Source organism: Impatiens glandulifera, chromosome 5 (genome assembly GCF_907164915.1).
Source record: "Impatiens glandulifera chromosome 5, dImpGla2.1, whole genome shotgun sequence".
NCBI lineage: Eukaryota > Viridiplantae > Streptophyta > Magnoliopsida > Ericales > Balsaminaceae > Impatiens > Impatiens glandulifera.
The window spans coordinates 49,101,261-49,114,147 of record NC_061866.1 but is presented as its reverse complement, the minus strand read 5'-3'; the positions used below and the strand labels follow the sequence as shown (position 1 = coordinate 49,114,147).

Sequence of the window (12,887 nt, the reverse complement as noted above, 5' to 3'; positions counted from 1 at the left end):
ATTATACAATAATATGATATTCTTGAATCTTTTTAAAAAGGTAATATATATTTAGAGAATGATTAGGAAGGAAATTTGAGTAAATTTGAGTGAGAAATTACAATAAGAATTTGATTTTTAAAAAATTTATCATTTTTTTTTATGTCATTTGTATTTTTACTCTATCACGGGAGTAAAGATGGTAATTTAATTTTTGAAAGTAATTCAACCGAATTGTTATGTTTTAAACGGTTTTTTTATTTGACTAATAGTTCATTGGGATAGGCGAATATGGTATTAAATTCACCACACTAAAACACAATTAAATATATAAAATCATCAATTTATTTATTTATTATATTTTGTAAAAATTTTAATTTTTTTTTATAATAATATAAATTTTTAATATATATTAAATTAAAAAAAATGTTTATTTAAAAAAAGATATTTATTTTTTAAAATATTATAAATGGTAATATATAAATTCTTGAATTAAAAACGGGACGGAATGATAAATGTGTTTTCCACCCCGAACCACCCATTGTCGTTCCTAAGAGATCGTGAAGTAAGTTTGGTATTAGGGTTCGAGATGATAATATAATCGAAACAATTTTGAACTATTTTTTTTGTTTTTTTTTGTTTTTTTTTTAACATAAGCTAATATATTTCATAAATATCTTGTGTTTAGTAAGCTTCAAATTGAAATTGTGGTAATTTTAATTATATTTTGTGTTAGAATATTTTACATTAAAAAATTCTAACTCATTTAATTTTATAATGCTAGATTCTACTATTCTTATTTCAAAAATAATAATTTTAATTTTTTTCAAACAAAATATTTTATTTTTCTCAAATAATAATTTCACAATTTTAACATTTTAACTTATTATATTTTATTATATAATAAGTTGTATCAAATAAATATCTTAATAATATAAATAATATATATTTAAATTATTTTTACATATTTCTTTCAACACATAAGAATTAAAAATTCAATTATATTTTTTTTTCTAAATATACGAATTAAATGACAATTCTTGTAAAATTAAAATTAAAATTCTAATGTTAACTTAATTATTATCAGCCAATTGTTAAATTTGATAAATGCTTGGCATCCAAAACCATAATCTTATTTAAGATAGAAAGAAGTAAATATAGATCAAAATCCCTGTTACATTGCAAATTAGTACATGATGCTTTCTCCATAAAAGAGTGCCAAGCATATCAGCAAATCACCTAAAAAGTGAAAAGACATAAAAATAAAATAAAAAACAGAATAATAAAGAGCCAGGCAGCATTATTAGATCATTTAGATTTCTTTCCCTGCTTCTTCTTTATGACCTCATCAATGTACATTATACCCTTGCCTTTGTAAACTTCAGGAGGCTTACAGCTCCTAACAGCAGCTGCAAACTGGTGAACCCTGTTCTTGTCAATTCCAGTACAGCAAACGACATTAGGTTTGAAGCAAAAGACTCGAACTGCAGGTGGCACAGTTAGTTCAACCTCATGGCTGTATCCTAACTTTAGGTACAAAAGGCGACCTTCTGATTCAGCTCTCGCTTTAAAACCAACACCCACAATTTTGAGAAAACGGAAGAATTGAGCTTCCATCTAGGAGTCTCTGTCCACTGCCTTAATACCTGTTGATGGTGAAATAAGACACTTTTCAGAATGCTGGAAACCAACATAAGAGTCATTTCCCCTATTAATGAGGTTGAAAACATATATTTTTTTAATTCGTTGACCATAAATTATGTTTGCAGAGAAATCTATTATATTTGCCGCTACATTTTCTTCATAAGGTCTAAAAGGGCTGGTGCTGAAGTTGATATCTTGAACTCCCTTACATTACCTACTCATGCATGCTGCTAAAGGGTCTATTGTAACTGTCTTTGGTGAAATTGTTCAACTATGAGTCTATGACCTTCTTCCCTAATTTAATTACTGAAATGTTAGAAGCAATGTTAAACTATTATTATGTTTCTTAGCATTGCCCCTATGAGGCTACGAGATACTATAGTTGTTAGGTCGCAAAACTTTAACTGGATTCCCCCTAATGAGGCGATTTTTCAGGGTTTTGATTATGTTATGGATATCTTGTGATAGATAGCAATTATCCATTGGCCCCATTTGGTTTATAAATCTGGATCTAGTAAAGAAACTGTTAATAAATTCAGGAATTTGTGTCGCACTAAATTCAAAAAAATCATGTTTTCAAATATTAACTCGTCTAAATCTACATATGGATGACAAATCTGTCAGAAATATTGTTTTCAAATGAATCCAATGTGTAAACTCGTAGTAATGTTCTTTCTAATATATAATAAGAAAGTACCAAAACAATCTGAATCAACACAATCACTTTGTATCTTTCTATGATGAGGGTAAAATCTTTGTCAAAGAATAACCAAGGTAAGGTCTTGTTGGACAAAGGGCCAAATAATCCCTTATCACTTCATCAACATAAATACTAAAATACATTTACTTTACTTTTAATAGCATTTTGAAAATGTAAAAAAAGAGAGCATATTTTAGTCATTTAACCCCCAAATAATCCACCAGTTTAGCAAACAAGATTTTTTTCTAAAAAACGGATTATTTAAAAAATACAAAAAAACATCAAACAAGCTCTAAGTCATACCATAAGAGGTTCTACTAGAAAAGCTGTATCCAACTGCAGGTAGAATCAATAGTATTCTAAACTTTAAACAGTTTGAATGTCATGAAGTCAGTTCTTCATGAATTACCCATGCCTAGTATGGTTAAACTTCTAGAATTATAATGTGAAAGTTGAACCCTTCCAAACTTGTGAAAATCATTTGGCATAAAATCCATCTGTGCTAACTAAAGATATTTATAATTCCAGTAGCTACAGTAATTTGTTCTTTGGAAACTCATATGTTGCCATCTTACATACTTATACAAAGATGTATGCTAACACACAGTTGAGCCTGAATCCAAATTTTAGGAAAGAGCATAGTTGTCAATAGCGCCCGTAGCGCTAGCTATAGCGAATAGCGTAGCGTAGCGCCCCCTTGTAGCTATAAGGCGCTATAGGCTACACACTTTCAAATAGCGCCGCCTTTCTAGCTATAGCGCCAATAGCGCCAATAGCTATAGCCCCTTTATAGCGCCGACTTTTCAAATTCTTCTCCTTCTTTTCTTTTCCAATTTTTCTCTTTCTCTTCTTTTCTTTTCCAATTATTTTCTCTTTCAATTCTCTTCTTTCCTATTCTCTAGCCGTTTTGTCTTCTACAGCCAAATCGTTAACTTGCTTGTAAGTTTTTCATTTTATAGTTTAGATTTATCATTTATATAAGTTTTAGTAATAGTTTTATATTTATTTATTTATTTTATTTTGTTTTGTTTAGTAATAGTTTAAGAATTAATGGTTTTTATGTTTTAAACTTTTAATTTTGTGATGTTTTTTATTTTTGATATTTACATGTTTTAACGCTTTATTTTCAAATAGCCCTCGCTACGCTATTCGCTTTACGCTATAGCCATGAGTAATATTGATTCAGTGGATAATAGGAATATAGGCTAGGTTTGTGTTTCTAAGAGTATAACTGATATTTATAAGAAGGTTTATAGTTTTTGGCATCTAATTTCACGATCAAGGCCAGCCCCGAGGATGGACTACCCGAAACGACTTTTTTTTGCGCACAATAACATAGAAAATAAAGCAATTATAAGCTGTAAAACAAATTAAATATGCAAGTATAGTAACTACTATGAGATGTAAAAGAATTTCACAAGTCATAAAAAACAGAAATATATTAAGCTGCAAGCAAGAAGATGATGCATATCAGTTATTTTCACAAATCAAGAAACTGATAGCAAACTAAGGAGAATAAGATCAGATGCATATCAGTTCTTGCCCTTATTCAAAAAGCATATCAACTTACGGAAAGGCCTATCAATTCTCACAAATCAAGAAGGTGATTTTTCTAACAATAGACAATAGAAGGTTATTTTCTTAACAATTAGCACTAAGCAATGTACTAACAAGTTAACACATTAGTCCTCAAGATTATCACTCGTTGTTATAGATTGTTCTAGGACCTCATCTCTAAGACTATCATTTTCTTCATTACCACCTTCATCAGTAAGCCTGTCATTTTCTTCATCACTTCTTTTGTTAACTTGACTCGAAGGTAGAGAGCTTTGAGTTTTTTCATTGAACCCACTAGTGCCATTTTCATTGCCTCAGTATGTTCTTGGCATTTCTATAATAGCAATCTGACTTTAGTTTTTGAAACCTCACTCGATCCTTTTCATTTCTATTCTTCATCATAGTACTTATAATAAAATTAATTAGCTTTTTTTAGCATATACATTATCCAAGATCAAAATATGTATTTTAACCTAAGCAAAGTAACAAACATAATTAAAGTATTCAAATAACTAAACAAAATGTCAAGACTGATACAAATAAACAATTAAACCTAAGGCATTCTTAAACTAATTTCTAAAGTAACTAGTAATCACTAGCCAGGTGATTTAATTTATTGTCATAAAGAATAAGAAGGAAATGTATACGAGTGAACCGAAGGATCACATAATTCACATTTCATGGATTAGAGTATACTTTTTTACTTTTATTTCATCTTTGAGTTTCTAACTTATGGTCTCTACAAGACGCAACTTGCGAACTAATTAACCGTCAATATGGACTTGATTTTAAAAAAAAAAACTAATACTATCTAGACTGGATTTCAGGCTTTCAGCAAAAGAAAAATGTACTAAGTGAGGGTGGTCTAATCTCTCTACAGGGGATAGGGTAGTGGGCTGATGAATGATGAGGGCACTGAGCAGTCAGGAGGGTTTGAGAGTGTGTGCCTGTTCACAATGACTACATTCCTACTAAAAGCATATATCATTACATGATTAGCCTAAAGCTTACAGATAGTATGTTCATCGATTAAACATTGGAAAAAGAAAAATAAGATTTTAAGCACGTTCCTTACTGAAACTTTCTATCAAACAGTTGGTAGGCAGCATATTTTTGTACAGAAATTTAGCTACTTTAAGCTTAAAAAACCAACTTCTGCCATAGTTTAAAATTCCAATTCCACAAACATTACTCAAAGACGACAAGTAACAAGAGAAACAATAACTAACTAATAGAACCCAAATAGCAGCTCATATAATATTTTTCAAAATGCACCTGATAGTGATAATGAAAATCAAGAAATAAAAACGCTTACTAATCATGAATAATGGGATCAGATTTGTCAAATAAAAATGGGGATATTTACCAATTCTAAAGCTTGCAATTTCAACCTCGCAAGAGGTGATGAAAGAACAATCGGATCGGAGAAAAGAGGAGAAAGACCTGCGTTACTCCGTCCAGAGAAAGAAAAAGAAGACTGACTACAGATTGCTTACCTTGGTAGAGTCTGCAGAGGGAGACTTTACGGCGAAGACGGCCGGCGGCGAGATGGTTGTCGCTGGTTTGGCGGAAGTATAGGCTGTCGTAAGTCAGTGTTTCACCATAGTAGAATGAGAATCTTAGATATAGATTATTATTTTTTAGGGAAATTTGAGGAAATGACCCCAAAATAAGGCCAAATAGCCGATGGTGCGGGCCCATGATTTTTATAGCGCTGGTGACCCCCAAATTTTTTAATGACCATTTTACCCACGCGTCACGCACCCTCCAGGTGCGTGACGCACCCTGAACCCTATAAAGACTTAATTTTTTTTTCATTTTCGTTTCAGTTTCTCTCTCATCCGTCTTCTCCGCCGTGAAACCCTAATGGTGGCGGAGAAGATTTTCTCTTCTTTTTCAGCGATAAAGAACGAATCGAAGAGGATTTCGAACATATTCAACGGCCTATAGCTTCGAAGAACATCCAATGGAGACGAGTTTGCACAGCGCTGAGGATTTCGAACAAATTGACATTTCATTCGACCATTCCACTATATTTTGTCTTTATTTCGTTATTGTTTGTTTTGATTTCCTATTCAGTTCGTGTATATTTCATTTACAGAACGTTCCTCATTGATTCGCTGATTCGTTGAATGCAGGTTGTTTGTTTGGTAGGATGCGTCACGTAGGATGCGTCACGCAGGGTGCGTCAAGATGGATGCGTCAAAAAGGATGCGTCATCTCGGATGCGTCAACTCGGATGCGTCAACTCGGATGCGTCATCTCGGATGCGTCAACTCGGATGCGTCATCTCGGATGCGTCAAGTAGGATACGATGCGTCATCTCGGATGCGTCAACTCGGATGCGTCATCTCGGATGCGTCATCTCGGATGCGTCAAGTAGGATACGATGCGTCACATTTATTTTTATTTTATATAAAAACCCAAATAAGCCTCGACCACTATTCAGGCTCTCTCTCTCTCTCGCACCCGACGACGCACCTGCCTCGACGATGCACCTGCCTCGACGTCTCTTCCTGCTCGTCTTCGTCTTCATCTTCTCGTTCATTCATTGACTTCATGAGGTTAGTTTTAGTTATGTTTGTTTATGTTCATGTTAGGTTTTAGGGTTGGTTGCTTCTTGTTTGCAAATGGTTCATTCATGGTTTATGTTAGGGTTTAGGGTTGGTTGCTTCTTGTTTGCAAATGGTTCATTCATGGTTTATGTTAGGGTTTAGGGTTGCTACATGTTTGCAAATGCTTCATGCATGTTTTATGTTATGTTTTTAGGGCCGCTTCTTGCTTTCAAATAGTTTATGCATGTTTTATGTTAGGGTTTTAGGGTAGGTTGCTTCCTGCTTTCAAACGGTTCATGCATGTTTTATGTTAGGAATTAGGGTAGGATGCTTCTTGATTTCAAATGGTTCATGCACGGTTTATGGGTTGGGTTGCGTCAAGCAGCTGCTTGACGCATCTGACAGTTGTTTCTAGCTATTTTGACGGTTGCTTTTCTTCTCGTTTGTTTATATTTGTTGTGAAATGTTTTCACAAACATTGTTGTTTTTCTTTTCCCTTTTGTAGATGGCAGACTTCACGGTTCATGATTTTCCTGGTAGGATTTCATTGAAATCTGTCCTAGCCTTGAAAAAAGTATCTGATAGGTTTGAAGCGCTGGGTCTTATGGAGAGGGCTCTAAATTCTCAATTTCAGTATTTATTGAGAGGAGTCCCAGACTTGTTGTTCTCAGGGACCATTTTACATCAGTTGCTGGTTCGGAAGGTGAAGGCCAATTTGAATAGGATGATTTTCAACTTTAATGGGGAGGAATATACTTTTGGTCTGAAAGAGTACGCATTGATTACAGGCCTCAACTTCGACAGATTGCCTGAATACAAAGATGAATGCCGAGGTTGTCCACCCTTGCTGATAAAATATTTCAAAAGGAATACGTCAATTCGAATGATGGATTTGGAATCTATTTTCATGAAATGCACCGATAAGGAAGACGCATGGAAGATCGGGTTGATCTGCTTGATTAACCAGTACCTCTTCTCATATGACCCAAAACGGCTTTTAAATCTCAAAATCATCCATATGGTTGAAGATGTTGAAGATTTCCTCCGATTTCCATGGGGGAAGGTGTCCTTTAGATTCACCATGAGGGGTCTTGACCAGGACATGAAACACCACAGGTCCGTATATATGTCCAGGAAAGGGAGTGGAGTTACTAATTCTTTTGCTTATAACGTGTATGGGTTTGTACTAGCACTACAAGTGTGGAGCTATGAGATCATTCAAAACTTGGTCCCTAAATTCGCCACAAGGAAAGACGTTGATGGCCCTTTTCTCCCAAGGATACTGTTGTATCAATCGAAAAGGAAGAATACATTTCAGGAGATGCAATCTGCCTTTAACAGCGCTGTGTTTTCTAAGATGCAAGAGTCCTCCGAGGAGACGAGTTTGTACAGTGGGGAGGATTTTGAACACATTAACAATTCATACGATGATTTGTTTGAGAGAGTTACTGATGGGGGAAAAAAGAGAAAGGCTGATGAAGATGTTGCTGAAGATGATGATGATGAAGATGTTGATGAAGAACCTACTACTGTCCAACCTTCCAAGAGGAAGAGGAATGTTGAATATGATGATATATCCCCCCCCAGCAAAGCAGCCATCAAGCGTCGTAGCCTGCGTAACATGAGCCCCCCATCCGCAACTTCAACACCTCCATCATCACCTGCACGTGAACCGGCACCAGCATCTCATGTTCAGATAAAGGATGCCGAAGTGATAAAGAAGGATGTCGAAGAGATAAAGAAAGATGTCGAAGAAATCAAGAGAGACATAAGAGACATCAAATTGAATCAACAAAACTACTTTACGAGGTTTGAAAAGATGATTCTCAGTCTAAGCAACCAGTTCGCCAGCCATGTCACCAACCAGGTAATTCTGTTAGAGCTTTCTGTTTTTTACTACTTTATGTCTTTGACCCCGCTGCTTGACGCAGCTGCTTGACGCAGCTGCTTGACGCATCCTTAATTTAAATTCTTTTCACTTTTGTAGCAGGAGCAGAAGGAGAATGACATCGGTCTGAATGACAATCGTGACAATGAAGAGGAAGAAAAGCAGAATGATATTCGTGTTGAAGAAGAGGAAGAAAAGCAGAATGACATTCGTGACGAAGAAGATGAGAATGCCATTGGTCTGAATGACATTCTCGATGAAGAAGAGGAGCAAAAGGAGAATGAGAAGGTTAATAATGTTGAATTGGAGCAAGACAATGTTGAATTGGAGCAGAAGAAGATTGAGAATGAGATTGTTGAGGATCCGCCGATAGAGAATGTTGAGGCTGTTGTCCAGAATGAGAATGTTGTCGAGAAAGAGGCCGTTGTCGAGAAAGAGGCCGTTGTCGAGAAAGAGGCCGTTGTCGAGAAAGAGGCCGTTGTTGAAGAAGGGGAGAAGAAAGAAGAAGGGGAGATTGAAGAAAAAGGGGAGAAGAAAGAAGAAGTGGAGAAGAAAGAAGAAGTGAAGAGAAAACCTATACAAAAGACTTTTCAGAAAAAGGTGGGGAAGAAGGTTGGGAAGAAGAAAGACGAAAATGACGAAGATGAACTGGAAATAGTGAATACTCCTCCTCCTCTTCCTAAGAAAGTCATATTGGTCACGAGAAGGAATAGGAGGCCGAAGAATGATCCAGATTTCACCGACCCCAATCTGAAACAACCCAAGTTAAAAGATCCTATCACCGTCAATCCACTTCTAAAATATGACGATCAACTTCTTCATCAATTGCAAACATGACTTAAAGATCCAAAGACTGACAACAACAGAATTGAGCTCCATACTATATTAGGTGATAAGGCATTATTTCGCCGAATGCTAAAAAGGTTCACCTGGCTGACTGATGATGTAAGTAATATTTATGTTAGAATAATTTTAGATTTGCAGATTGTATTTTAAATGTGTTTCTCTTGTGTAGGAAATCGATGCAGGTTGCTTCATTCTGAGAAGAAGAGCTTGGGTATATCCAAAGACATATAAGAAGAACTTCTTTATTGGAGATTGTTGGCTCCACACCAGGTTCACTGCTGAGTACGCTGCGTTTAACAAAAGTCGTATTGAGTTTGACATTGAAAACTTTTTCGAATACTTCTTGGGCGATGAAAGCAACTATAGGAATAGTTGGAAAGTATGCGATGATATATATATTCCTTTGAACATCAAAGACGTCCACTGGATACTTTGTGTTGTCCGTCTACAGCAATGGCGCGTAGACGTATATGACTGCGATCCTGGATGTTATGCTAATTTTGATGAGTTTGTGCTACCGATGTGCCAAATGATTCCGGTTATATTTGACAAGGCATTGCCTCTTGAAGATAAAAAAAGATTTCCTCTGCTCAACCCTGATTCCGTTTTGCCATACACAAGACGTCCAGAGTCAGAAGTTCCCAAAGCAACTAAGAGTGGAGATTGTGGTGTATTTGTACTAATGTATATTGAGTACTTGACTGCAGGTCTGAATCTAGCAGAAGTGACCTCAAATGAGATGAAAGCTTGGAGAGAAAAGTGGGCAGTGAGGTTATTTCATGGACTTGTAGATCCATAGGTTATTTATGAAACTTTTGTACTGTACTGATATCAAATTTTTGTAATGTTAATCTCAAACCTTTGTAATATGGTTGATTTAATGATATCAAATGTTGTTTATGATATATATGTTATTCTAATTAATTAAATGCCTGAAGTACACAGTTATATAAACCATGTCTAATGTAATAGGTTCTGCACTAATGTAAACCATGTTTCGTCAAGCAGCTGCGTCAAGCAGTTTCGTCAAGCAGCTGCGTCAAGCAGTTTCGTCAAGCAGCTGCGTCAAGCAGCTGCGTCAAGTAGTTTCGTCAAGCAGCTGCGTCAAGCAGCTGCGTCTAGAAAAACACTTGGTACAAAAACCCTGTCCCTGTATTACACACCAGAAAACTACAAAAACACCAGAAAATACCAGAAAACAATATTCAATGAATCTTTGTTACAATACAATACACTTTACTGAATCCTTGAATCCTTGAATCCTTGATGCAAAAACAACATTAACACCTCCACACAAGACATTTGGTAATAAGTCTACAAAAACAACATTAACACCACAACACAACACTAACAAGTTCATTCTAAGCTAATGGCTCGTAAGATTGAGATGATGGCTCGTAGAGCTGAGATGAGGGCTCGTACAGTTGAGATGATGATGGCTCATTCTGCTGAGATGATGAGGGCACATGCTGCTGAGATGATGAGGGCACATGCTGCTGAGATGATGAGGGCTCATGCTGCTGAGATGATGCTCTTGCTCTTGCGGTAGACGGTGCAGGCATCACTGCTTTGCATGTTGCTCTATTATGTCCTAGACCTGCACATGAACTGCATCGTCTCGGGACCTTACGGACCTCACCTTGGGATGTCCTACGTTTAGTTTGTGGCCGACCTTTCTTAACCTTCACAGGTGGTTTTAGACACACGCGTTGTTTGATAATATCGGGAAGATCCCAATTCTCTTCATCACCAACCGGATAACATGTCTCCGCATATGCATTCAACCAAGATACAGTTGTATAATACCTATGAGAAGGAAAATAAAACGATTAAAAATAGGTTAAATAAATAAGTTCAAAACGATTAAATACCTTGAGCATAAGTGGTAAGGAACCACATTCCTGTGACGGGCAGCAGTCAGTGCATGTGTACAAGAAAGACCGGAGACTTCAAATACCCTATAAGTGCAGTCCTTGTCCTTCAAATTGACTTTATAATGTGCCTCATTATCATGCACATACAACTCAAATCGGTTAAGGGATGATACGGTATAGAATCTTGTTTTCTCAAAACTATCACATAATAACTTTTCATACGTTGGAGATAAAAATTCTTGGTGGTTGGACGCTTTTTCTCTTCTATCATTAAACCACCCTTGTAATGTTGTTCTTAAAGACTCAAGCATTGCTGAAATTGGATACTTTCTGGCTTCCCTACACTGACTATTCAAACTCTCTGCATAATTGCTTGTGAGTTGATTGTATCGCTTACCGGGGAAATATGCTCTACTCCATCTTTGAAACCCAATCTCTTCCAAATAGGCAGCAATCCTATGATCTTTAACCCTGATCTTGTCAAAAAACCGATTAAATTGGGGGATAGTGTACGCACGAGAAGCCAAATCAAACTCGACATGACAATTATCAGTTTTGAATTTGGCATTAATATTCATCTTTATGTGATATGTGCACGCACCGTGGTCTGCTTCTGGAAAAACAGCACACAAGGCATTGGCTATACTTGGGTGTCTATCGGATACGAAGACGAGATCATCAACTAATCCAATTGCTTCTCTAAGTTTTTGCATGAAATAAGTCCACGAGTTATTATTCTCTGAATCAACAACGCCGAATGCAACAGGATACAGTTGCTCATTGGCATCCAATGCAACAGCCACCAATAGTTGACCTCCCACCTTGTGCTTGAGAAAACTTGCATCAACACACAATACGGGACGACAGAATGCTTTGAAACCCCTAATTGAGAGGCCTAGAGACATGAACATATATTTGAAGTGCCCGTGCTCGTCTGTCTGAATATCTGTTATGGTACCCGGATTATTCTTCTCCAACATGTATAGGTATGAAGGCAATTTTCCATAGGAATCCTCTACCGTTCCTCGCACCGCCGTTAAAGCCGTTTCCCTTGCCCTCCAAGCCTTATTATAAGTCAAAAACATCCCATAATCTGACTGCATGTCTTCAATTATTTTTTTAGGCAAGTGGTTATGGTGATGGTCCATGTACTTACCCTTCATGCACTGCCCAATAACCCATGCCGGTGTTTGCATTTTTTTTTCCGGCCTCGACAAAACTGAGCATGAGTGTTGTCGATTGAATTTCCGAATCTCAAACATCTCGGAAAACTTACCTTTCACAGCACGTAAGCTCCACTTGCATGTCTCATCCATACATTTCACATACCAAAGATGTTTTCGAGACTTTTTCACTTTGAATTCAAAATGATAAGTCATCGCATATTTATATAGCGTCAGTTGAAGTTCTTTTTTAGTATCAAATAACGTACCGACTTCCAATACGGTTTCACTAGTTAACGCCAATGCAAATGAAGGGTTTGTCGGTGATACGTCTGTAGGGTCTGTCGATGGTGTACCCATTGACGCTCTTGCACTAGATGGTGTACCCATTGACGCTCTTGCACTAGATGGTGTACCCATTGACGCTCTTGCACTAGATGGTGTACCCATTGCTCTTGCACTAGATGGTGTACCCATTGGTGTAGGTATTGACCGGTGCGGCGTGCGTGCAACTACTGATGCAGGACTAGTAGTAGCTTGGAAATCACTAACCCGTTCATAATTAAAGTCAATAACGCGTTCATGATTAATCAGTTCATGATGAGCTCGTTCATCTTCTTCTCCTCCTCCTTCATTATCACTTTCAAATAAAATATGTTGAGAAACAACTCGAGAAACAAC

At 36.5% G+C, this 12,887-nt stretch overlaps 1 protein-coding gene across 2 annotated transcripts; it reads right to left on the bottom strand.

The window, feature by feature from the left end:
* Positions 1–1,085: 1,085 nt before the first annotated feature.
* LOC124938823 (60S ribosomal protein L6, mitochondrial-like) lies at positions 1,086–5,504 on the bottom strand. 2 transcript variants are annotated; one of them, XM_047479340.1, is made up of 2 exons: positions 5,377–5,504; positions 1,086–1,625 (listed from the first exon to the last, which is right to left on the bottom strand). In XM_047479340.1, the coding sequence occupies exon 2, from the start codon at positions 1,594–1,596 to the stop codon at positions 1,288–1,290; it is 309 nt and encodes a 102-aa protein (XP_047335296.1). In that variant the 5' UTR covers positions 1,597–1,625; positions 5,377–5,504; the 3' UTR covers positions 1,086–1,287. The 2 variants fall into 2 exon arrangements, with proteins under 2 accessions (XP_047335296.1, XP_047335297.1); XM_047479341.1 differs by having other exon boundaries at positions 5,247–5,407.
* Positions 5,505–12,887: the final 7,383 nt, after the last annotated feature.